General features: G+C 36.4%; 1 protein-coding gene across 7 annotated transcripts in view; it reads left to right on the top strand.

Annotated features, from left to right (window-relative positions):
- Window positions 1-16,475, top strand: part of PPA2 (inorganic pyrophosphatase 2) — an 84,573-nt gene extending 68,098 nt beyond the window's left edge. For all 7 annotated transcript variants that reach the window (XM_068542300.1, XM_068542301.1, XM_068542298.1 and 4 more), the window contains 3 exons: window positions 2,745-2,814; window positions 15,156-15,192; window positions 16,262-16,475. In XM_068542300.1, coding sequence (XP_068398401.1) covers window positions 2,745-2,814; window positions 15,156-15,192; window positions 16,262-16,290 — 136 coding nt within the window. In that variant the 3' untranslated portion in view covers window positions 16,291-16,475. The remainder of the gene's footprint in view (window positions 1-2,744; window positions 2,815-15,155; window positions 15,193-16,261) is intronic.
- The last annotated feature ends 7,535 nt before the right edge of the window (window positions 16,476-24,010 follow it).

Genomic DNA, 24,010 nt, shown 5'->3' with positions numbered 1-24,010 from the left:
TTTTGAATCAATAAATAACATGAGTCAGTGTTAACTATTTTTGTATAAGGGACAATTCAGATAAAATTAAAATGTTTCTTGATAACATGCCTTTTATTACACCTTCAAACATTCAAAGTAAAAATCACTTCCTTAAATCCTGAGGAAAGTATATTGCAACCCAGATTGCATTCTTTATTAACTAAAAGGATATTAGTGAGGAGGATGGCACTGTTTGTAGAAATAAAATCCTATAAAAAAAGGGGGGGCTATGGGAGAAATAGTAACAAGGGACTTTGTAATCTCTCCTCTTTTATATTTTATATATCATTCAAGAATCTCCTAAGTCCATTTGTATATACCTTCCATTTAATTCTTGAAACAGCCATACTAATAATTTGTCCAAGGTGAAAAATGGCAGAGCTTGTTGGCTTCCTAGATTCTAGCTGGTTACTTGTCAAGATATTTTATTGGGGATATTTTAAAAGTTACTCAGTTTTTTAAATTTACAGAATATTTTAAAAGTTACTCAGTGTTTAAAATTTACAGTGCTGGCTTTACTATTTTCTTTCTTTTCTAATATTTCTGTTGATGGTTTTGCTTTGTTGTGGGAATAGAGGATTACTTTAGAAATAGGTTATCAGATTTAACAGGTAAAAATAGAGGACACCCCCTTAAATCTAAATTTCAGATTTTAATGTAAATGTCTCTTGGGACGTACTTATACTAAAAAATAGTTTGCTTGGGACATACTTATACTAAAAAATAATTTGCTGTTTATCTGAAGTTCAAATTTAACTGGGTGTTCTGTGTTTTATCTGGCAACCCTATTTACAGGATTCCCTGTTCTCTCATCACCATTTTCCCAGAATTCCCGAGGAATGTTTCACTTTGGTGTAGTTTTAATGTTAAAAACATTGTGTGTAGCAGGGGTCCCCAACCCCCAGGCCACGGACCAGTATCTGTCCGTGGCCAGTTAGGAACTGGGCCACACAGCAGGAGGTGAGCGGTGGGCGGGTGAGCGAAGCTTCATCTGTATTTACAGCCGCTCCCCATAGCTCGCATTACTGCCTGAGCTCCACCTCCTGTCAGCATTATGGTGAGTTGTATAATTATTTCATTATATATTACAAAGTAATAATAATAGAAATAAAGTGCACAATAAATGTAATGGGCTTGAATCATCCCCAAACCATCCACCCCCTCCCCCCACCCCAGTCCGTGGAAAGATTGTCTTCCACGAAACCGGTCCCTGGTGCCAAAAAAGGTTGGGGACCGCTGGTGTATAGCATATTTAGAATACACCATGTTTTCTTCAGAGGAGTAGCACTTAAGACTTTTCAGTGTCTGTTTCTTTGCCTTGTTCCTTTTAAATTTAGTTTTGACTTTCTTTAGAGAAACATTTAACTTATAAAGCCTTACCTTTTTCAATTTTTAGCTTACTTAAACATGGGCTGTGAAGAAGAGAGTATAACATAGTTTAGTCTTAAAGATGATAATGCCACCTTTCATCAAACATCATCACTTCTGCCAAGAATGAAAACAAATTCCACATTTTGAGTCTGGATAGAAAGCAAAATGACCACTTTCATAATTGCTATGTACCCAGTGTCTGATTACGGGCAGATGTAGCTGAGAAGATAAATAAATAACTAGATCTTTTATCATACATATCCCAGCATATTTCACAAAGCCATTGCCAAAATAAATTTGATAATGTACATCCCTTAGATCCACTTGGAGAGCACACATGCGTGTGTGCGGGTGTGTGTGTGTGCATGTGTGTGTTTCATCTATTAATTATCTCCTTTAGGGATCTGCTAATCACTTATTCCTTCAATTGTGAAAAATTAATTTGGCTTTAATGCCCTTCTGTACTACCTTTTTCTGTATCCATTTTAATCTGATTTCTTTGATGAAATTTTAAAAAAATCAGACTTAATACGTTTGAGGGGAATGATGCATTTGCTTTCATCTGGGAGGTAAGAAATACGTGGTGGGTAGCATGTTTGTGGAGATAGCATGCTAGTCCCCACTGTGTGGGAAGACTTTGGACTTTATAGAGCCTTTACTGGTCATGGGAGGAGCTGCTGTCTGTGCCTTGCTAAGCTTCCTTACTTGTACAAAAACTGAGTTTTCATGTTCCTGTGGTTTCCTCTCACCACTGTTAGCTTAGTCTTCCATACCTGTCTGAGGAAGAGATTCTACAACATCTTTCAGCAGCCAATTACAGTGTTTATCACCTCACTTAGAGGAAAGTTCTTCCTCATGGTCGTCGTTCTGTGGGTCAAATTTGTTTTTTCTTTTCTTCAGTAAAGGTGAAGGGTAGTGGAATAGCCTTTTATATATACCAGGAGATTATTTAAATTTGTATACTATCATTTGATTTTTTTTTTTTTTAATTCTGGAGAGTGCAATGCTATGGAGCACTTTATATTTATAACTTTGCCTGAAAGAATGTACAAGACCCCAGTTGTCCTAATTTATATTCATCCAGGTCCTTTTTCAGGGTATCTTATTCACATGTCTGCAGTGCTCTAGCATTCTGCATTAGAAGGTCTCTTGTCTCCTTTTGAGTGAGTGAGTGAGTGAGAGACAGAGAGAGAGAGTATGTGTATGTGTTATTATCCACTGAGATCCAAAGACTCAGTAACTGTTGGCTGGGATCATACACTCAAATGTAAAGTATTTGAGAGCTGGTTTTCTTTTTGGCAATTGCTCCTTTTTTATCCTGTTTAATAATAATATTCTCTTTTCCTCTCCAGCACAAATGTGCAGGTATGTGATAGCCCTTTCCATTGCTCTCAAGAGGAAGCAAGATCATTAGTTGAATCGGTAAGGGACAAATGTCCAAGGCATCCTTTATTCTTATAAATGTCATGGGGAAGTCTAGCAGAAATTCTGAAAAATCTAGCAATGAAATGTATCAAGCCTTTTGGGGAGCATAAAGTTTAAAAATAACATTAAAATTATTTTTTTATGCAGGGAATTTAGATTAAAAACCTTAAAACCTTTTAGTTGTATTTCTATTTTCTAAAGTACATTAACCACTTAACTGATTTCATATGATACTATTTTTCACCAATTTATTGTTGTTTTAATGCATTTGCTCTCCTCTATACTGACCTGTTCCAATGAGTTATCCACAATCCAGTGTCTAAATTGTGACTGGCTGCTGGCACAGGTGCATTTTGGCTCAAAAAAAATGAAATAAATACATCTCTTTTCCTTTTTTTTTTTTTTTTCCATTTAGTTTGGTTGCCTCACAAGCTTTCCTTCTCTTAACTAAGAAGATATCCTCGGATTTTTACATGTCTTAGTGATAATGCTGCCTGGAGGCAACTGAATTTATTAGCAAAGTAATGCTTGATTTGGAGGCCACTAAATAAGAAAATTCAAATTCAGATAATCAAGTAATGTTGCTATGTAAAGTGTGTTCAGGAGTGATCTTAGGCTAGAAATCCCATTTATTAATTAAGGGTTTTGGGGTTTTTTTTCTCTTAATTATCAGATAGAAACTAGTGAATTTAGATCTTTACTTAAGGAACAACAAAAATGTTTGCTCACAATGGCTGCTTTGAATTTTTTTCCCATTAATTAATCAGTTATTTAATTATTGCCTGCTACGTGTGGTTAGACTCTTGGTGCTGGGGATGCAGTATTAAAAGACACAAAAACCTCTTTCCTCGTATAGCTGACATTCTAGTTGGGGTGATGGATAATAAATAAATACACAAGTGAAATATATAGTGTTTGTGAATGCGATAAATGCTATGATGAAAAATGAATGAGGGAAGAGGGGATAAAGTGCCAGGAGTGGGATGGGAGTTGTAGTGATTGAAAAGTAGTAGGGGACAGCCCCACCGAGGGGAGAACGGACCTGAGTCAAGATTTGTAGAAGGTAAGGGACTGAGCCAAGTGACTATCTAAAGGAGGAGAATTCCATGCTGCAGCCCAAAGGCCATGAGGCAAGTGGGTACCTGACATGTTCAAGAAATACCCGAGGAGCCACAGTGGCTGGTGGAGTAGAAAGAGTCTAAGGGAGAAAGGAGGAGATGAGATCAGAAATGCGTGGATCTGGGGGTGAAAGTGGAGGCAAGTTATTATGAAAGACACTGTAAAATACCCTTAGAGACTATTTTAAGAATTTCATTTCTTATTCTGAATAAGAAGGAACCATTGAGGGATTTAAGCAAAGGAGTGATATGATCTGACTTAGATTTTAACGAGATCACTCTGGCTGCGTTGGTGAGAACGGGCTAGGGAAGCAAGGGAAGAAGCAGGGGAGCCATGACAGTAAGGCAGGCTACAATATCGGTGTATTTTCTTCAAGTTTTCAATTTTATATCTGTGTCATTAGATTCTGAACTTAGTTCTCATCAATATTTATTATTAATTCTTTAAGAAAAAAATTAAGGAAAACAAATTAAAAACTTTATTCACGTAGTCTCCCACTAATCTCAGATTAAGACTATTTCATTTATTTTAGTTTGGGTGTTATAAATGATAGATATAATAGATACTTGTCTTAAAATTAGCTGTAAGAATAAAGTTTCAATCTTACATCTTTTTTAAAAAGTTGTTTCCTAGCATATTAGTAGGAAAAGTCCTCTTGGAAAAAAATAATAATTGGAGAACATGGATATGATCTGGATAGTTTGATTTGGGGAACAAGATTAGAATTCAGAAACATTAACATCCAGCTTTAATTACATGGTTTGGTAGCTTTGTTGTGTTTCATAATAATGAAGAAGGTGCTATACTGATTTTTCACTGAGAAAGCTATGGTAGAAAATCAAAATGCAGAGAAAGCAGTCCCTCGTCATCAGCTCTAGTGGAACTTACTGTATATGGGATTTCACCGTTAAAAATTTGTAAGTCAAAGAATTGCTCTATTAGCAGACTCATTAGTGATTCAGGAGCTCAGATTAGGTAACAATTTCTCCTGAAAATTTTATCAACTTGTAATAATGAAATTCTTTGTAGTCAGAGCATTTTGATTTGGCATTTTATCTCTTCAGAACCACATTGAGATGTTTGAATCAGCATTACTTAGGTATATATTCCCAGATCTCTCTATTTTGCTATATATTGAATGTTGCACTGACTTCAAAGTACTGTCAGCTTTTGTTTGTCCTTTGCTTGCTCAGAATAACTTAAGGCATTAAAGTCATCCATCAAACTTGATCATGTTCAGACCACATCAATCCTGGGCCTGTATGGAAACAAATTATAACCCCAAGGTTTATTAGTGGACTTAGAATAAGTGAACTCATTCTAACAAGTTAATCAACTTAGGTAATATTATCTTAAGACAGATGCGTAGATGTTAAATGAGTCTGGGGACTTACCTGGTAGTCCAGTGGTTAAGACTTTGCCTTCCAGTGCAGTGGGTATGGGTTCGATCCCTGATGGGGGAGCTAAGATCCCACATGCCTCATGGCCAAAAAAACCAAAAAAATAAATAAAACAGAAGCAATATCGTAACAAATTCAATAAAGACTTTAAAAATGGTCCACATCTAAAAAATTTTTAAAAAATAGATAAATAAATGAGCCCGAAGTTATGCTTAAAACAAGGCCAGATAGTAATACAAGTTTTCACTTTCTAGATGTATATTCACAGAATATTCAGAATGATCGTTAACTAGGTGAGATTTTAGGATCAAGTAATTGGCTTTGGTGAACATATACTTTTAAAGTATACAAAGAAAAGAAATGGACTAAACTCTTGAGGGATTAGGAGAACTGTTGCAGGAAGCATATACTGGTGAACATATATTGATCAAAATACAATTAAGTGTAGTAGCATTGAGGCCTCCCCCCAAAATCATTAAGTAGTCACCCAACAATATGTACAGATCAATTAAATTAGGAAAAATAGTGTCACCATAACCAAGAAAAATAAAATAAAAGCCAACACCCTGATGACTATTATTTGGATGCATTTTAGAAACAAAAGAGAAAATATCTACAGAAGTAATTTGTCAGACTTAGGTTAGAGATCTTAAGAAGGATAGCTGATCTGGATCTGAGGAGGATAAGGAGAACTGAAATGGTCAGAAAGGTTATTGGATTTTGTTTATAAATACAGATGTTTGAATTATATACAATCATGAAAGGCATGGCTGTGTCAAAAACAAGGTTTGCTACTTAGATCTGAACACACTAGGGATCCACAGAGACAGTTGGTTACTCTGGGCGTCCGGGCTACAGTGTGTGGCCACCGGCAACAGGAGTAACTCTCAGTGGTAGTTCAACCACAGGACCACCCAATTACATTTTTCTGGATAGTGTGTCTTTTTTATAGCCAAAAAGGTAGGACTCTTTCCCAATTTTTGAAGACTGTATGACCAGAAGTTGGAGCTTTATTTCAGGGAACAAGGTTCAGAGCCTTTATAGGGAACAAGGAATGTATGTTTGTGCATGTGTGTGCACACATGAGTGTGCGTGTGTGCATACACATGTAGTTTTCCTTTTAGATCTAATATCAGTTGATATTTAATGACAATTGATTCTGGGATTTAAGATGCTAGTTTTAGGATCCTTTACTGTATATAAAGTGTTATTTGGAAAATATATTGAGAAGATGGGAACAAAATTTACAAGCTTTATCTAATGTATATAATTAGAGAATACATTGTTTTTTCTAGTACATGTGGACACTTCCAAAAATTGAGTATATGTTAGGCCACAAAGAGTTGGAAAAAAATACCAAAGAGTTGAGGTAATGCAGACCACATTCTCTGTCAACAGTACAACAAAGTTACTAATCAGTTATAAAAATATTAAAAGAAAAAAACCCCAAATCTGTGTTGTTTGGAAACTAAAAATACCTCTCAAGTCATGCCTCAAAAAAATGAATTATGAAAAATTATAAAATATTTAAAATTGAATGACAACTAAATCACTCTATGTCAAAACTTGCATGATGCAGCAAAAATAGTTTTTGAGAGAAATTAACTGTATACAGCAGAAATGAAGAAAGAAAATTGAGAGGCTGAAAATTCAACTCAATAAGCACTGTTTTTTTCTATCTTTTTACATTATAAGAGAGAAAATTATAAAGAGTAGAGCAAATATTTAATGAAATGGACAACAAGGAGATAATGAAAAGGATCAATTAAAATAAAAGCTGGATTTTCTTCTTTTAAGGCTAATAATATAGACAAACTTATTACAGGAAAGGCAGTGAAATAGAGAAGCCATAAATAAAAATATCAAAAATTAAAATTAAGACATTATTACAGACACAGGAGATACATAAGTAATCAGAAAGGAATACTCGGGACTTCCCTGGTAGTCCAGTGGTTAAGACTCCATGCTTCCACTACAGGGGGGACAGGTGGCATGGGTTCGATCCCTTTTCAGGAACTAAGATCCCACGTGCCACGCAGTGTGGCCAAAAAAAAAAAAAAAAGAAAGAAAGGAATATTCTAAATTGCTTTTGGCAATACCTTTCTAAACATAGATGAATTGACAATTTTTAAAAAAATATAAATTACAATGTCAAAGCAAGAATAAACAGAAAACCCGAATAGACTTATCAACAGTTTAAAGGAATACTTAATTATGAAAATGACAATTTCTCCCATATTAATTAATGAAGTCAATCTATTTTTAATCAGAATTTCAATAGGGTTTTCACTGAACTTGGTAAGATAATCCTAAAATTTATATGGAATATTAAAGGGCCAGGAATAACCTAGAAAAGACTGACAAATTTAAATAAAGTTTTTTTTCAAGCTGTAAACAATTAAAGATACCACAAAATAAGTCAAAAGATAAGCCACTGATTGGGAGAAGATACTTGCATATAAGTGACAAAAGGATTAACAACTTATTCAAATCAACAAGAAGAAAATAACCAGTAGGAAAAAAAAATGGGCAAAAGTATGAATGGGCAACTCACAAGAGGGAATATTTAAATTGCCAGTAAACATGTGAAAATCTGCTTTATTTCCCCAGTGATCAATGAAATCAAATTAAGACATAGTGCAATTTCATAGTTACCAGATAGGCAAACGTTTACAAGTGTTTTTAAGCAAGTGGAGAAGGGAGACCACTCGTACTTGTTGATATGCTTTATGGGAGTATAAATTAGTACAGCTACCTTGAAGAGCAATTAAGTGATTTCTAGTATAGTTGAGGATGCTTATAACCCACTATTCTGAAGTTACCTTTCTAGATGTACATTCTATAGAGACACTAATACATACATTTTTATGATCAGACATGGGAGAGTTGGAAACTCGACAAATGTCTATCAATAGAAAACTGGGTAAATAAACTGTAGTATATTTGTACAGTGGAATACTATACCACAGGTAAAATATGTGAATTAGAACTATATGACTCTACATGGATAAAACCTGAAAGTGCAGTGTTGGGTGAAAAAAGCATTTGCAGCAGGATATAGTATGCATTGTTGAAGTAAAGTTTAAAACACCCAAAGCAGCACCATATATTTTTAATGAATACAAACAGATACGTTGCTCACATTTTAGAAACATAAATAAGAACAATAAACACCAGTTTCAGCATAGTGGTTAGGAGAAGTTACTTCTGAGAGGGAATAAAAATAAATAAGGTCTTTATTTTTGATGAGTCGGGAGAAAAAGAGACTTCAGTTGTAACTTTTCTGAAATAACCATGTTAACTCTAAAAAAATCTAGAGCGTAGATATTTGTTATAATGGTCTCTTCATTTTCTGTGTGTTTGAAGTATTGATATTTCATAATTAAGGGAATTTGTATGCCCAGAAAAACAACACAGAAAATTAATGAAACCAAAAATTGACTCTTTGAGACCAGCAAAACTGATAAACCCTTTAGCCAGAATGTTCAGGAAAGAAAAGAGAGAAGACAGATCTTTAATGTCAGGAATGAGACAAGTGGCATCACTACTGATTTAGGAGCTATTAGGAGAACAATAGAGAAACATTGTGAAAAAACTTTATACCGGTTAATTTCACAAGTTGGATGAAATGGGCAGATTCCTTGAAATACATAAACTACCAAAACTCACTGAAGAAGAAATAGGCATAAACAACTTAAATTTGCACTTAAAAACCTTTCCGTAAATACAACTCTACAACTCTAGACCTTGGGTCCCACTGCTTTTATTAAGCATTGTACTGAAGCTTCTAGCCAGTGCAGGAAGGCATTAAAAAGAAGGAAAAGGCATCCAGGTTATAAAGGAAGATGGCATGAGTGTCTATATTAAATATTCCATAAAATCTAAAGCTACTAGAATAAGTGATTTTAGCAAGGTTGCAAGATATAAGCTCAATATACAATAATCAATTGTATTTTTATATATTAGGAACAAAACTTAACGAAAAATAAATACATTATTTATAATTGCTTCAAAAATATGAAACACTTAGGAATAAATCTGGAAAAAAAATGTGAAGATCCTGTACCCTGAAAACTGTAAAACATTGCCCATAGATATCAGAGAACTAAATAAATGGGAAGATGTATCATGTTCGTGGGTAGGAAGACTCAATATTGTTATGATGTCAATTCTCAAATTGATCTATAGATTTAATGCAGTATCAATCAGATTGTAATACACTTTTTTTGTAGAAATTAACAAACTCATGTATGTGAATACTAAGGACCTAGAATAGACTCAACAACTGTGTAAAGAACAAAGTTGGAATACCAACTCTTCCTGATTTCCAGACATTTTATACAACTACAGTAATCAAAAGAGTATAGTAATGGTGTAAAACTAGAGAAAGATCAGTTAAAACAAATCCAGAAATAGACCTACATATATGTGGACGACTGATTTTCAAAGTAATAAGTTTTCAACAAATAGTGCCTGAACAGTTGGTTATCCCGTACGGGAGCAGTTAGCATCAGTATGTACTGTGGCCACCTCTTTCATCCCTAAACTTTACGGGAAATCTCATAAACGCATGTTGGCGTTTACGTAACCAGGCGAAGGACTTTAGGTGAATCCATCATCAGAAGCGTCTGATGTGAGTCTGAGGCATTGTTATCGCTAAAAGCAATAGCACTTAAAAAAATTCACACCAAAGCCATATTAACATTTTTTTAGAGGCCCACAACAAAGATAATCAATAAAGCAGCTAGTTTAGAAGTGCACACTTTGGGGTTCTGTGCTCTAATGGGAAACTGCCAACTAATGAATATTTTTAAATAGTTTCAAATATGAAAGGTAATGACCAGAAGAATAATGTTACAGTTCATTATAGTTGTTGGATAGGACTTTTAACAGCATGCTTCTCAGATCGTTTCCTTTGGGCATGTACTTCATCTCTGCTTAAAGCTATTGATGACAACAGCAACAGTTTCCTTGCACATCTCAGAACAAGATGACAATCCTTGGCTTCTGGTTTTTGAAATCAAGCCAACTCAAAATTAAGTTCTGAAGTCACTCTGGCTGGGATGCCCTCTTATCTCCAGGGTTGCTTGGACCTCTTGGACTGCCTAGGCAAAAGACCCTTCCTTCTGTGGGCACTCACTTTACATCTGCATCACAGAGGACTGTGTTTCCCTTTAGAGTGGAACCTTTCTGTGGATGTGATTTTTCTAATGAGGTCATGCTACAGTATTTATGCCATACAGATTTGTTTTATTTGTGACTCTGAAAATGAACATCTTTGTGGCAGTTTACTATTAAAAAATTTAAATAATGTATTTTCTTGATAAATCAGGATCTGATTCTAGTATATCTCCCTCTTCCTTTCCCTTTCTTTCCTCTTAAAAGCTTCGCTGCATTACCACTGAAAGATGGACAAAGGAGATGAAAGTAAAATAATTTTTTTCAGCTACTAGCCAATTGTATACATTCTTGAAAGGAAGAGGAAGTAGATTAAACTAACATAAACCTAAAATACTCTTACGGGGACTTCCCTGGTAGTCCAGTGGTTAAGACTCCGCACTCCCAGAGCAGGGGGCCCGGGTTCGATCCCTAGTTGGGGAACTAGATCCCGCGTGCCACAACGAAGACCCGGCGCAGCCAAATATTAAAAAAAAATACTCTTACATTTTGTTTATGGATAACTAAGAATTGGTCAAGTTTTGTTGATTTATAAAGCAGAAATCAGAAAAGAAATGTGAAAATAAAATGAATATAGATGAGGGAGATTAAGAGGTACAAACTTCCAGTTACAAAATAGGTGAATCATGGAAATGAAGTGTACATCAAGGGGAATGTACTCAATAATACTGTAAAATCTTTGTATGGTGACAGATGGTAACTAGATTAATCGTGGTGATTATTTTGTAATGCATAGAAATACCGAATCACTATATTGTGCGCCAGGAACTAACATAGTGTGGTAGGTCATTTATACTGCAACAAACAAACACACTCAGAAAAAAAGATCAGATTTGCTGTTACCAGAGTGGGGGGTGGGGGGAGGAAGAATTGAATGAAGGCAGTCAAAAGGTGCAAACTCCCAGTCATAAGATAAGTAACTACTAGAGATACACGGTAGAGTAGGATAAATAGCATTCATGCCACTGTATGTTACACGTGAGAGTTGTTAAGAGAGTAAAGCCTGAGTGCTCATCACAAGGAAAAATGTGTTTTCTTTCTTTAATTTTGTATCTATATGAGATTATGGCTGTTCACTAAACATATTGTGGTCATCATTTCATGATGTAAGTTAAATCATTATGCTGTACACCTTAAACTTATACAGTGCTGTATGTCAATTATATCTCAGTAAAACTGGAAGAAGAAAAAAAAATGAATATAGAGTAACTGCATTATGAACCGTGGAAACATAATGCAGGGAGAGAATACCCAAGGTAATTTAATTCAACTAAAACCCTACTGCACCTGAATGAAAAATCAGGAACTTTTTTCTCTTTAATTTTGAATCCTTATAATAAAGTAAAAGAACATCAATCCTCATATCATGTAGTAAAGCAAGCTTTTATGTTGGTTGAGTGTGCCATGTTTGTTAATTAATTTGAACAAATGTAACCTGCAGGTGAAAATGCCTATAGGGACCTGGTGGGGTTATCTGAAGGAGTACAAAAGAGTTGTTTAATAGTTCATATTCATTTAAAATACAGTTTACACATGAGTAGGGACAGAAAAGAGTAAGCCTTCTTTGGTTGATAAAAGAGGAATACTTTGGTAATGAGAACACTAAATTTGTTTGAAAGAAATTAAAGATATGAATATTCATGAGAAGTATTTTTGGAGTAGGAGAGGAGAGGAGATAGCATTTTTAGAATGAGAGTATAAAGTAATACAATTTCCTGGAGAATTTATCTTAGATGAGTAGAGGGTGCCCACATTCGTCCCCTACTGAGAAATTAGGAGAAGTAAGTAACTGAAAATCCTTCTGTTTCTTACAAGGAAAATGTAATGATGGTGACTTCTGAGAGTGAGGGTTGGGATTAGGTCACTTTAAAATGCTGCTCTGTGCGTTTCTTTGTTCTTCCATTTTCTGTAAGCAAGTGTAATGTTTAAGAATCAGGAAGTCATTGACAGTAGATGAAGAGTTAAATAGCTGATGTGTATCATGAACCCATTGTTGTTTTCAAATTTAAATGTTGGTCTCTTTTGACATATGTTAATATGGAAAAATGTAAAACAAAAAAAACCAAAAAACTTTCAGACTTTCATAGTTATTTTATCTCTGTTAGATTTACCTGTGATGTTTGTTTTCTTTTATATGAGGCTTTGTACAGTCTGAATATATTCTACCAACCAAGAAATACATTTCAGGAATAAAGAAATAAAACATTCTTGGAATTATTTTTAAAATAAAATGTAATGATAGATGTTTTAGCTAGAGTAGTTTGTCCATTTCTTTTCTGTAATGCTTTTTAGGTTAATGAGAAGCTGCTCGATTATTCTATTTCATATATCATACATTTTCTTCCCCTGAAATGTTTGACAGCTCCAGCAAGAAGCAGCTGCTAATTTTAAGCAGGAAATCTAAACAGCTACCTTTCCAACAAACTCTGTAATAGGCGTCCTGCACAATTTAAAGAACATAAGAATTTCAAAGAATAAGCAAGTTATTCTGTTTTATAGTCTATTTAGAAAAACAGAGCCATCAAATCCCAAAGGCCTAATCTCAATTTTTATGTTGTAGTGTTACTTTCACCCCCAGAATTATTTAAGTTCTGCCATCCTCAAAACCAACCATGGTTAAGCATTTTCCCTGTGCTGGGAAGCCGAATAGAGTTTTCTTTCTTTTTTTTTTTTTTGAAGTACTTGGAAAAATCTCACGGATGTTTTACATAAAATTCGTACAGAGGTCTTCTTTATTTACATTGTTACATCATCATGTTGTATGATAGAAAATAAAACAAAGCATATTTGATTAAACTTTTTCTCAAAGAGTAGAAGGAAAAATAACTTTAACCCATTTATGATTCAGGGGAATGTATTAGCCAGCGTTTTTCAGGGAAACAATCAATAGGAGATACATATGAAGAGATTGTTAAGGCTTGGTGATTCCAAAATCTGCAGAAGGGGATGGCCGGCTGGAGACCCAGGAAAGCCAGGGATTCAGATGAAGTCCAAAGGCAGTCTGCTGGAGAACTCCCTCATGCTTGGGGAGGCTGGTCTTTTTGTCTGTTCAGGCCTTCAACTGATTGAATGGGGCCCACTCACATTATGGTGGGCAATCTACCTTACCCCGAGTTCACCAATTTAAAAGTTAATCTCAACCAAAACCAACCTCCAAGTTGGCACATTAACTATCATAGAGAATCTTTTAATATTGCTGAAATTCATATTTTTCTGCTGAGTTGTTCTTCAAGACTGTCCTTAGACCTAAGGAGGGGCCCTGCTTTGGGTCCTTCTTTTTAGAGGGTCCTGCTTTGGCCCTCATCCAATCACGTCCCTCCTCACAGGGCAAGACCGAGGGACCAAAGTTGTGCACTCACCAGGAGCCCAAGCCCCCATTCTAGACCACCTTTTAGTTACTCAAGTCCCTGGAATTCCTTACCCAGCTAGCTGCAAGCCTGTTTCCAGGGCCTACATGGGCATCTCCCCAAGTGCACGCTCATGACTGTGCGGGCTCTGCTCACCATTACTTCTACAGGGGCCTGTGGGTGGCTGTTAGGAGGCAGGGGACACCTAGATATGTGAGCTACCCTTGTGCAGGTGAGGCCCTCAACACAGAATGGAGCCTGGGGTAGCAGAAGCGGGGTGGGATGAGGGCCATGTGCCTCTTCTCCTTACTCTGCCATGTTCAGGCAGTCTCTAAGGTGTCCAGAATGCTAAACGAGAGCTTCCAAGTCAGTGCAAAGGTATATTTATCAAGACAGTAGGATGCAACAGTTTTTATAGTCACTTTGTTAGCTTGATTTATAACCTTTAAATACTCAGGTGTATGATATATGGGTCTCCATTTGTACATTTGCCCCAGACCTCAAATATCAGAGGCAGATCTTTCCTACTAAGGCTGAGCAAATTCAGAGAATTAGAAGTTGATTATTAAATTTGAAATCTGAAAAGTGTGTTATAAAATCAGGGTGGTGGTTATACCTCAGGGAGAAGAGGTTATGACTGGGGAAGTGCCTGGCATGTTCCATTTCTCGACTTGGGTGTTGGTTACATAGATGCTTATTCTGGTTACTCTTGGGCTTTGTGCATTCTTCTCTGTGGAGAATGGATCTCTCTTTAAATTTTTTTTTAAACCTTTAAAAATGTATTATTCTTAATTAGGAAAAAATCTTATATCTCAGAAAAACTTTTCAATCTTGTCTACCACAGGTTATGTCTGTTCTAGGAATCTTGGCCCAGTCATCAAAATAGAAAAATTAATTTAAACACTTTAGAAGACAGCTAAATACATTATATAATGTGTCTCTGTGTGTGTGTACCTACGTACACATGTGTGCATGTATCTATGAACGTGTGTCTTGGATTTTTGTTCTCAAGGCCTCAGCCAAAGAAGCAACTGAAAGAAAACCCCTCTCCTCTCTTCACATTCTCAGTAGTTCCCACGGGTTAATGACAGAAAATTTTTTCAAGAATGCTTTTTTTTCTTATTTGACTCTTAAGTCTGTGGTTTGTTTATCTGAAAGAACAGGCAATAACAATAAAAGGCAAAGAGGAGTATTCACTTTGTTCTATAATTTCATGTTAAAAAAAAAACCATTCTGGATATAGTTTCTACATCTAAATGTTCGTTGTAACAGAGACTCTGTTCTTATCTTTCAGGTGTCATTTTCACTGAATAAAGGAAGTAATGAAGAAGGTATGGTATATGCTGGTTCTTGAGGAACTAGATATGTAAATTTATTCATTTACAGTAGTGGAGACCCCAAAAAATACAATAGATTAATTTAAAAATTATATAAACTAAGTAAAATACTTTTTTAGTCATTAAAATTTTCAGATGAAATCAATTATTTCCTAATTTCAGAAAATAAGGAACACGTTTATTACTTTTAGGCTAGAAAGTAGTTTGATTGTGCAGTGACTTTGTTGGTGAAGTACTGAGGTTCCAGCTAGTTCTGATAAATTTTAAGCCTCCAAATGTCTGCATTTGGGAGACTTTATTTATTATCTATCATCATTTTAATGAATCACTCATTTTAACTAAAGATCTTAAAATCAAAATTTATAGTAGGATTAAAAATAGCATTTTTTTAAATTACCATTATTTGAAGCTGTTTTGAGAAACAAGTAAAAATGTTCTGTAGTAAAAATTTCAAAATACAAGCATGTGCATGTATCATTTGCCTTTTAAAATATTGCAAGGCTTTTTTGCCTTTTTGTTTTAATGTGAAACTTTAGAATAATATTCAACTCGCAAGTTTGGAGGAAAAATGAAAACTATTTACTATGAATCGAGTTGTAAGATGTTTAGAAAGGAGCAAATGCATAGACATGATTTCGTGGGAAAGCAAACTATATTCCTTATATGGGAAACTAACAGATTGTTTCTTTGCAATACTATCCCGTTTTGGGTATTTGACAGACGGTCAGATTTTACAGTACAGGGTTTTCCTAGACCTTTCATGCCGTAGCTAGGACACTAGCTTCAGTACTATTCAATAAAGACTAAAGTGACCCAGTAAGATGTAGGAAATAAAGTGGGAAGGCTCTAGAATATAAGGCCTTAGCCAAATGAGAGAACTTAGGACGAGAGTTTAAAGGTGAGTGGCTTTAAATATAGAAGTGTGTCATACTAAGTTCTGATTGTTTTTATGTGCCTAAATCTTTCCGAAAGGTCTAAATTAAATTTGTCTTATCCTCCTTTCCTCCCCCCCTCCCTCTCCACCCCTTCCCTAACACCCTGCTTCCCCCATTTTTAAACACAGATCAAGTATGGCACTTCCTTGGCAAGTGATGAGAACATTTGAAGTTCTGCCATCAGGATTCCAGTATCTAAAAACTCCAAGACTCCATCTCCCCCAAGTGCTAGAAACAAGCAGATCTATGAGAATCTGCTAACTTCCTGTTGAAACTTCTTTTTTTTTTTTTTTCAAACTTTTTGAGATATGCAAAGTGTAAATAAACATTGAAATTTTTGAATTAGTTTCCTTTGGATATTTATTGATGTGAAAAGATGTTGAATTTCATAGCAAAAATTTAGAAGCATTGAGTTTCACCAGTTCCAATTTGCATGCCTGACGGAACCCAATGATTTTATTAACTTTTATTTCTGTGAGTTAATATAAAAATGATAAATTTAGTAAGTTAATACGATTTTTGTAGATATTATTGCTCTCATTTTCGTACCATATTATGTTTTTTGAGTCCATTGCTGGTGGAGACTTCATTTAGCCAACCTTTGTCCTCTTAATAGTCCTGTGTAAATGTGTTTACATTTATTAAGGCTCTTTCCTACCATTTATTTTGTAGGTCCTAAACTCCATTTGATTCTCATCAAGTCCTCTTAGTTTTACTTCTCATCTCTATGGTGATCACTCCCAAGTCTACATAAGAAGCCCAGGTCTCTCTCCTGGGGTCTATCTAGCGGACATCTCTTTAAATGCCTTGGATCCCTCTGGTCCAAAACTGAACTCATTGTCTTCCCTTTTTCTTGAACAGCGGAATTAACATTCTCCTAGTTCCCCTGTCAGACCCTTGAAACCATATTGAATCTCCCTTCTCCTCTCTTTACTCATGAAGGTCATCTAAATGTTTCTGTGCCCCCTCCATTCCTTTGCACCCTTACTATGCAGGTTTTCCCCCTTATTTCTCCCAGACTCTTGTAGCAGCCTCCTAGGTCTTCTCCATGCCTCCAGATCCAGCCCTCTGCCTCATTCCCATTGCTCCAGCTCAATTTCATGCCCTCTTGCCTCCTAACCAAGTTGTTATCCTACCTCTGGCTTTCCTTCCTGCACATCGTCTTCCACATTTCCAAATAGTTATGTTCCTAAAGCATGGATAGTGCCTTGTTAGATTTTTCTCAAAATGCCTTCAATGGCTTTTCATATTCTTGAGAACAGAAATCAGGAATGCCATCTTTCAGCCATGTCATGTTACCCCTTCTCCAGGCACATCTCGTGCTTTTCACATTCCCAGTTCTGTTCATATTTTTTTCCTCCCCTTTTTTTCTATTATCATTATGAACACATTGCATTTACATAATGTGTTTTGTGGTTTGAAAAGCCCTGCTATAATAGCATTTCTTGAGCGTCTATTGCATGTCGGGCAGTGTTTTTAGATGTCGTGCATGCATATACCCTATAAGGTGGAAATTGCCCACTTCACGTTGAGGCTCCGAGAAGTTTAATAACTTGCCAGAGGTCACAGAGATAGTAAGTTTCAGAGCCAGAATTAGGACTCATGACTAAATGCTATGGTTTTTTCACCCTGCTATGCATGCTGCTTCCCTCCTACAGCCACCTTGTGATGTGGGCAAAGCTCAGAGCATGCCTGTTTTACAGATGAGGAAATAGGCACAGAGTTTGTCATTAGCCCAAGTGAAATAGCAATGTTCACTTGAGATGTCTTTGGGAATGTGTGAACCTCTTTGAGGGACATCAAAGAATGTAAGGAGAGAATCTATTTTTAATTTTATATATTGATAGCTTAAGCTGTGAATATAATAAAACTTATGGAAAGATATAGAGAACAACTTTTATTTCAATTCAGTTGGCCCTTGAACAACATGGGTTTGAACTGTGTGGGTCCATTTATATGCAGGCTTTTGTCAATGATAAATACTGCAGCACTGCATGATCTGCTCTGCTACTTGGTTTAACGCATGGATACGAACCACAGGTACGGAGGAACCGCATATACAGAGGACGAACTGTAAGTCATACACAAATTTTCGACTTTGGGGAGGGTCTGCACTAAACAATAAGCAAATTATCAAAGGATAGATTAATGGCTTATGGCATGTGGCATATTAATCTCCTGTGAGTTGGAGAAGAAGCCATGTCTGGTGGGCCTCGTGTGGGGTAACTCACACCTCGTATTTGGCTCCCCTCCTAGCGGTCAGTGATACCTAGATGCTACCTAGTTAGTGACCCTTGCTCACTACAGTACAGTTAATCACAATGGTCTTCATAGTATATGATTTTACATAGTTATAATCTTAAATACATCATTTTGAATTTTAACTCATTATTATAAGCACCTTTCTACATTGCTATATAGTCATCAGTATTACTATGGTGACAATTATATTTCAGTGAGCATCTATTTCATAATTGTTTCAGAATGTCTTCCAGACTAGCTAATCTGATCTTTGCTAGCCCATTCCCATGGAACAATTAACTTGAACACATACTTAGAAAGGAAAAATCCTGCGAAAGAATAAAAATGAATCTTTGTTAAATATCCCCTAAGACAAATTAGGAAACCAAAAGTGATCCATGGATGGGATTTTAGGTAACACCCACAGCTAGGTCCCATGGATATGAAAAATCAAAGGGGTAGACTGTCCAAGATTTATTTTTCTCAAATGTGCTGTCTGAAATTTTTGTGAGCTTTTCTTTATTTTTCACATACAGACCAAATCATTTCGTACATGATACATTTAGTATCACTCCGTTGTTCTGCAGAAGAAACACACTGAATTTCATAAAATGCAGTTCTCCGTCAAGGACTACATGCATTTTTAGCGGTTTGTGTACTCACTAATAGCAACATTTGATGATTTATTCCCAGGAGGGGGTTCACTGCCTTGTCATGACTAAAGATGTTTCTTGTGACTGCTGATTAATCTTTATTACTTACTGCTTTATTATACAGTGGATCACATCTTTAAGTTCTGGGTCAGGTATGCTCTTTTCATCCTTCTTTCTATATTCTGTCCAAGGTGATATCAGTGTTTCCCTGTGGGGTCTATGAAACACCTGCTCCAGAATGACTTAGAATGCTTCTTAAAATACAGATTTCTGGCTTTCCCTAAAATCTACTAAGTCAGAATTTCTGGGGTTGGGGCCATAAACTTGTTTTCCTCCCACCCCTATAAAGTTTTAAACCCATTGGTTTAGATAGTTGAGGAGGGGTAGATCATATTGAGAATTTCTTCATGTTAATATTGTTTGAGGTTATCTTCCCCCTAAAAAGAGAAGAAAGAAAACCAGATGTCTGCCTTCGTAGTGGACTTGTATATAATATTATCACTACTTCCTGTTAGAAAAAAAAATGAAAGGCAATAAAAGTTATATGAAGTTTAGTGTGAAATATTAAAAGTGTTCTTCTGCATTTCAAATCAGAGAAAAATTTACACCTGATGAGAATCACTTGTGATTTCTAAGTTATCAAACTTCCTAGATAAAGTGAGCCCATAATAATTGGTCACCCCCCGCAGACCCACCCCTGGCTTCTGTCTTCCTAAGGCACCTTGAGAGAGAAGTGGCTGCTTCTCATGCGACAGCCTCGAGGTGTCGAAACAATGAAGAGATGGCTCTACTCCGACGGGGTGGGGAAGACAGCAGTGGCAGCAGGCGATGGAAGAGCTCTGAGGAACGTGTGAGCGCTTGTCACGCATGGGCCAGGGTCTCTGTGGCTGACCTGACATTTACCCTACTTAGATCACCTGTTGGGAACAAACTCCACTTCTCAGATCATTCCCCACCTTAAAAGGAGCCAGGAACCCAGTGCAGCCAGGACAGAGGCATAAGCTCTTCTTTCCTTCAGTCAAAAAATATTTATTGAGCTCTCTGATGTCAGGCCGAACAATGCAGCTGTCAGTCCTTTCCTGAAGACCAAGACTCTCGAGGCATCCTGGTACCCCAAGAGGGAAGCTGCCGGTGCTTCATCTTCTCTGTTCAGGTTCCCCAATACAGAAAGGGCTCTTTCCCCTTTTTAAAGTACCTGGTTGCAAAGGGTTGAATCACGCAGAAAGATTAAGAGGTTTGATTACATCAGTCTAGAATGCATTCCATTACCATGATTTTAATCAGCCAACCCTCTGTTTTTAGACATGCTTCCTCCTTTTTGCTATTTTAAACTTCATTCATTCAACAGTTATTTACTGACTGCCTATGTGTAAGTGCCAGGTACTAGTCCAAGTTTTTAGGATACATCAGTGCAAAACTGACAAAAATCCCTGCCCTTGTGGACCTTGTATTTTGTGTGGGGAAGACAGATCATAGACATTGTAAGTAATTTCTATAGTATGTAGGAGAGAAAGAGCAGGGAGAGGGGAAATCAGCAATCCCGCTTTTATTCAGGGGTAGGAATGTGAATTGGAGTTTTAAACTGAGTTAGGTCAAGACAGGCCTCTTGGGAAGATGACAGCCGGGCAAAAGGTTGAGAGAAGCAGAGTGGGACCTCGTGGGTCTCTGGGGGAAGAGAACTGAGGCAAGGGAAATACTCAGAACAGAGGCCCTAAGGTAGAAGTATGACCAGTTTGGAGGAACAGCAAGGAGCCTGTGTGGCTGGAGGGGAAAGAGCGAAAGAAGAGTGACAGAGATGAGGTCCCAGAGGCAGAAGGGAGGGCATAGGCGGCCTTGTCAGCCAACGTAAGGCTTGGCCTTATACCTTGATCAAGTGAGGGTATAAGGGAGGGTCCTGAGCAGAGGACTGTGGTGATGAAACTAGATTGTGCTGGGGCTGAGTGTGTGGAGGGACAGTGTAGGGCAAAGATGGAAACGGGAAGATTCCTTATGAGGTTTCTACAGTAATCAGGTAAACTGTCAGAGTTTTTCCTTCTTTGAGATCATTTTCTCGGTATAAATTCCATAAGAGGGCATCACAGAATAAGAACATTTTATGGCCAAATACATTTTCATAAAGATTATTCCAGTTATATTGCCACCCGTGATATGTGAGACTTTTAGTTTCTTCTTTCCTATCCTTCCTAGGATGGATATTTTGTTGTTGTTATTACTATAATAGTTAATTATATATATACATAACAGTTAATTGTATTATTAACTGTTTCCCTACATTTTTACTAGTTATAGTATCTTTTATGAATGTTCTGTTTATTTTCTTTGCCTATTTATCTACTGGATCTTGATGTTTTTATCAATTTGTATAATATCCTTATTTTCAGGTGCAAAATTTAGATCCTGAAGGCTGGATCCAAGTTTAAAGAGATTAGCCCACATTCAAAAATCTAAACCTGGGCCCTAAAAATATTTATGCAGAGCTAACCAGGGATGCATGGGGTAGTTCTACTAATTTTCCTGGTTTGAGGCAGGACTATCTATAGGACTGTCCTTGTTATGCTCCCTTATTACTGCTTCCTGTTCTCTGTTAAAAGGAAAAAATGAAAGATAAATTTTTTAAAGTTAACACCTTAAATGAAAAATGGATAAAATAGTACAACCAGGACAGTTTTAAAAGAAATCATGGAAGAATGCCAAACAATGAGTTTATCCAATTAAAGCAGCTAAAACTGGATGGCAGACGTGCATCTGTGGTCCTTGACTAGGAGAATTTAGCAGTTGGCAAGATCAGGGATTACCATCCTAAAGCCAGGGTTCTCGCCATCCGGGGAGTAGAACATGAATACTAGGATTCAGGCCAGAACCTCATGCATCAAGAGCACCGCTATGCACAGGTGGACAAAACCAGCTCAGCCCCCAGTGAAATCTGCAAGTAGACTTTGCTGTTCTCTCCTGTCTAAACCAACAGCAAGGCAGGCAGAGCCCCGTGCTCAGGGCCCTCCGTGTGCCGGAGATGCCTGCAGGCTTGCAGTGAGTGATGCAGGCAGGTGTGGAGCAGAACTCGGGCTGTCGACTCCAAGACTGATGCCCTTTCCACTGTATCTCATTGCTTCTTGCACTCTTTCTTATCCTCCAAGTTCAGCTCAAATGCTCCCTTATCTGTGAAAACTTTCCCACTCTTCACGTTGAAATCAATCATTTTCTCCTCGGGGAGAGGGTATAGCACTATTGATTTATTCCTCCATTACAGGATTTCGGTCACTATAGCTTATATTAGAATTGTTCATATTACCTCTACTACTGGATTATAAACTCACTGAGAGCGGAGACTTTGTCATGACAATTTTAGCATTATTGTTTTACACATTAACAATTCATGTTGGTTGTATTAAATTGATACTGCATCCTGTGAGGAAGACAGATATTCTTTCTATTTTACTTATTACATTAACTGAAGTTTAGAGGTTCCTGCAAATCACAGAACTTCTGCATCTGAAGACAGTGTCCTATCACTGCATGGAAAGCATTTTGAGGGTATCTCTGCTCTATTCCAAAGCCATTTAAGATCTTTGAAATATAAGAATCTATTCCTTTTAGGGATATCCAAAAGAGGAGATTTAACATATCTAGCCTACATACCAGTGCTTTTAATTTAACTTACTTTATTTTTAATGTGTATGGACCTGATCACTGTACTCAGTAAACTCCTCATAAATCTTAAGGAATAAAATTAAGTATTAAATGTCTTTTTTTTTTTTTTTGCAAGCTGCGTAATTCTTGCTTCCTAAAATTCTACTTATCATTGATATTTTTCTTGAAAACTCTTCTATTTTACTGGGTTGTTTTTTGTTTCTTTGCTATGGAGCCCTCAAATGAATAAGTAAACATCTCTCTAGTGTAAAAAAAACAACAACAACAAAAAACAGATACTTGTTATGAATTCCATATACTTTTTAATGCAGCCTAGAATATTTTGTGCTTTCCAAAAAAATGATTAGTGTTACCCATCTTTATGTTCCCAAGTGAATCTAAAGGATATCCAGAAAGTAAGATTCTCTGGGAAGGATTTTATCTATTATTTGTATTTAAGGCATTTTGAGAGTTCTTACATGAGATTCCTCTAATGCCCCAGGGGATAAAAGTTCAACTTATATAAAAAACAATACCTTAACTGTGAAAATACTAAGGCTGATCATCACATGTTTACTGCTGCTCTTTTATGGGGTATGAGGCAAAAATAAACATGGAATACTTCAAAATAAAAATAGGCTCAGTGCTCAAAGGCCAAAATTCTTGTCCCAGAGTGGCTTCTTCATGGGTTTTTGGTTTAATTATTGATAATAACTTCCATGTTTGAAACTTGACCTTCTGAACTTGAAAGTAGAAGTAACATATTTTGGTTTTCAGATTAGGAACACTACAAGAAGCACCATGATAGAAAACCTGAATAATCCCAAGAGTGGTAGGACAAATAAGATTAATACGCAGTAGAAATGAGAAAAATGTAATCCATGTTGATCTAATGTAAATAGTTCAGTTGATAAACTCATTAAAAAAAAAAACCCTAAAACTCCACTTACTCTAAACTACTGTATTTCAGGGAATATTTTCTCACAGAAAAGTTAGCTTTTCCTACTCTTCCCACAATATCAAATGTCACTCCTCTGATTTCTCCTTTTATTTCATTTTGAAGAACAATTTGAAGATTTTAGAAGTTCTTGGTAGGCTTTCAAACCATAATTTGATTTTTACCAGTATCCTCCCTAGCCTCGATCCTTCTGACCCTCAAAAGTCCTATAAACATAATTTACAGTAGTATTCGTATTATCTGTAGAATATAGCTAACCACTTACGAATAGATTTTCTGTAATTCAGAAATCAACCAAAAGCACAGTAGGTATAGACTGTAGGTTGCTTTTCTGAATCTGAAGGGGGATTTAGAATATAGAACGTTTTGAACTGGAAAGAACCTTGCATGTAAGTTGA

This window comes from Eschrichtius robustus, chromosome 4, assembly GCF_028021215.1.
Source record: "Eschrichtius robustus isolate mEscRob2 chromosome 4, mEscRob2.pri, whole genome shotgun sequence".
Classification (NCBI taxonomy): Eukaryota; Metazoa; Chordata; class Mammalia; order Artiodactyla; family Eschrichtiidae; genus Eschrichtius; species Eschrichtius robustus.
The sequence above is the reverse complement of the archived record's forward strand: the minus strand, read 5'-3'. Positions and strand labels throughout refer to the sequence as shown.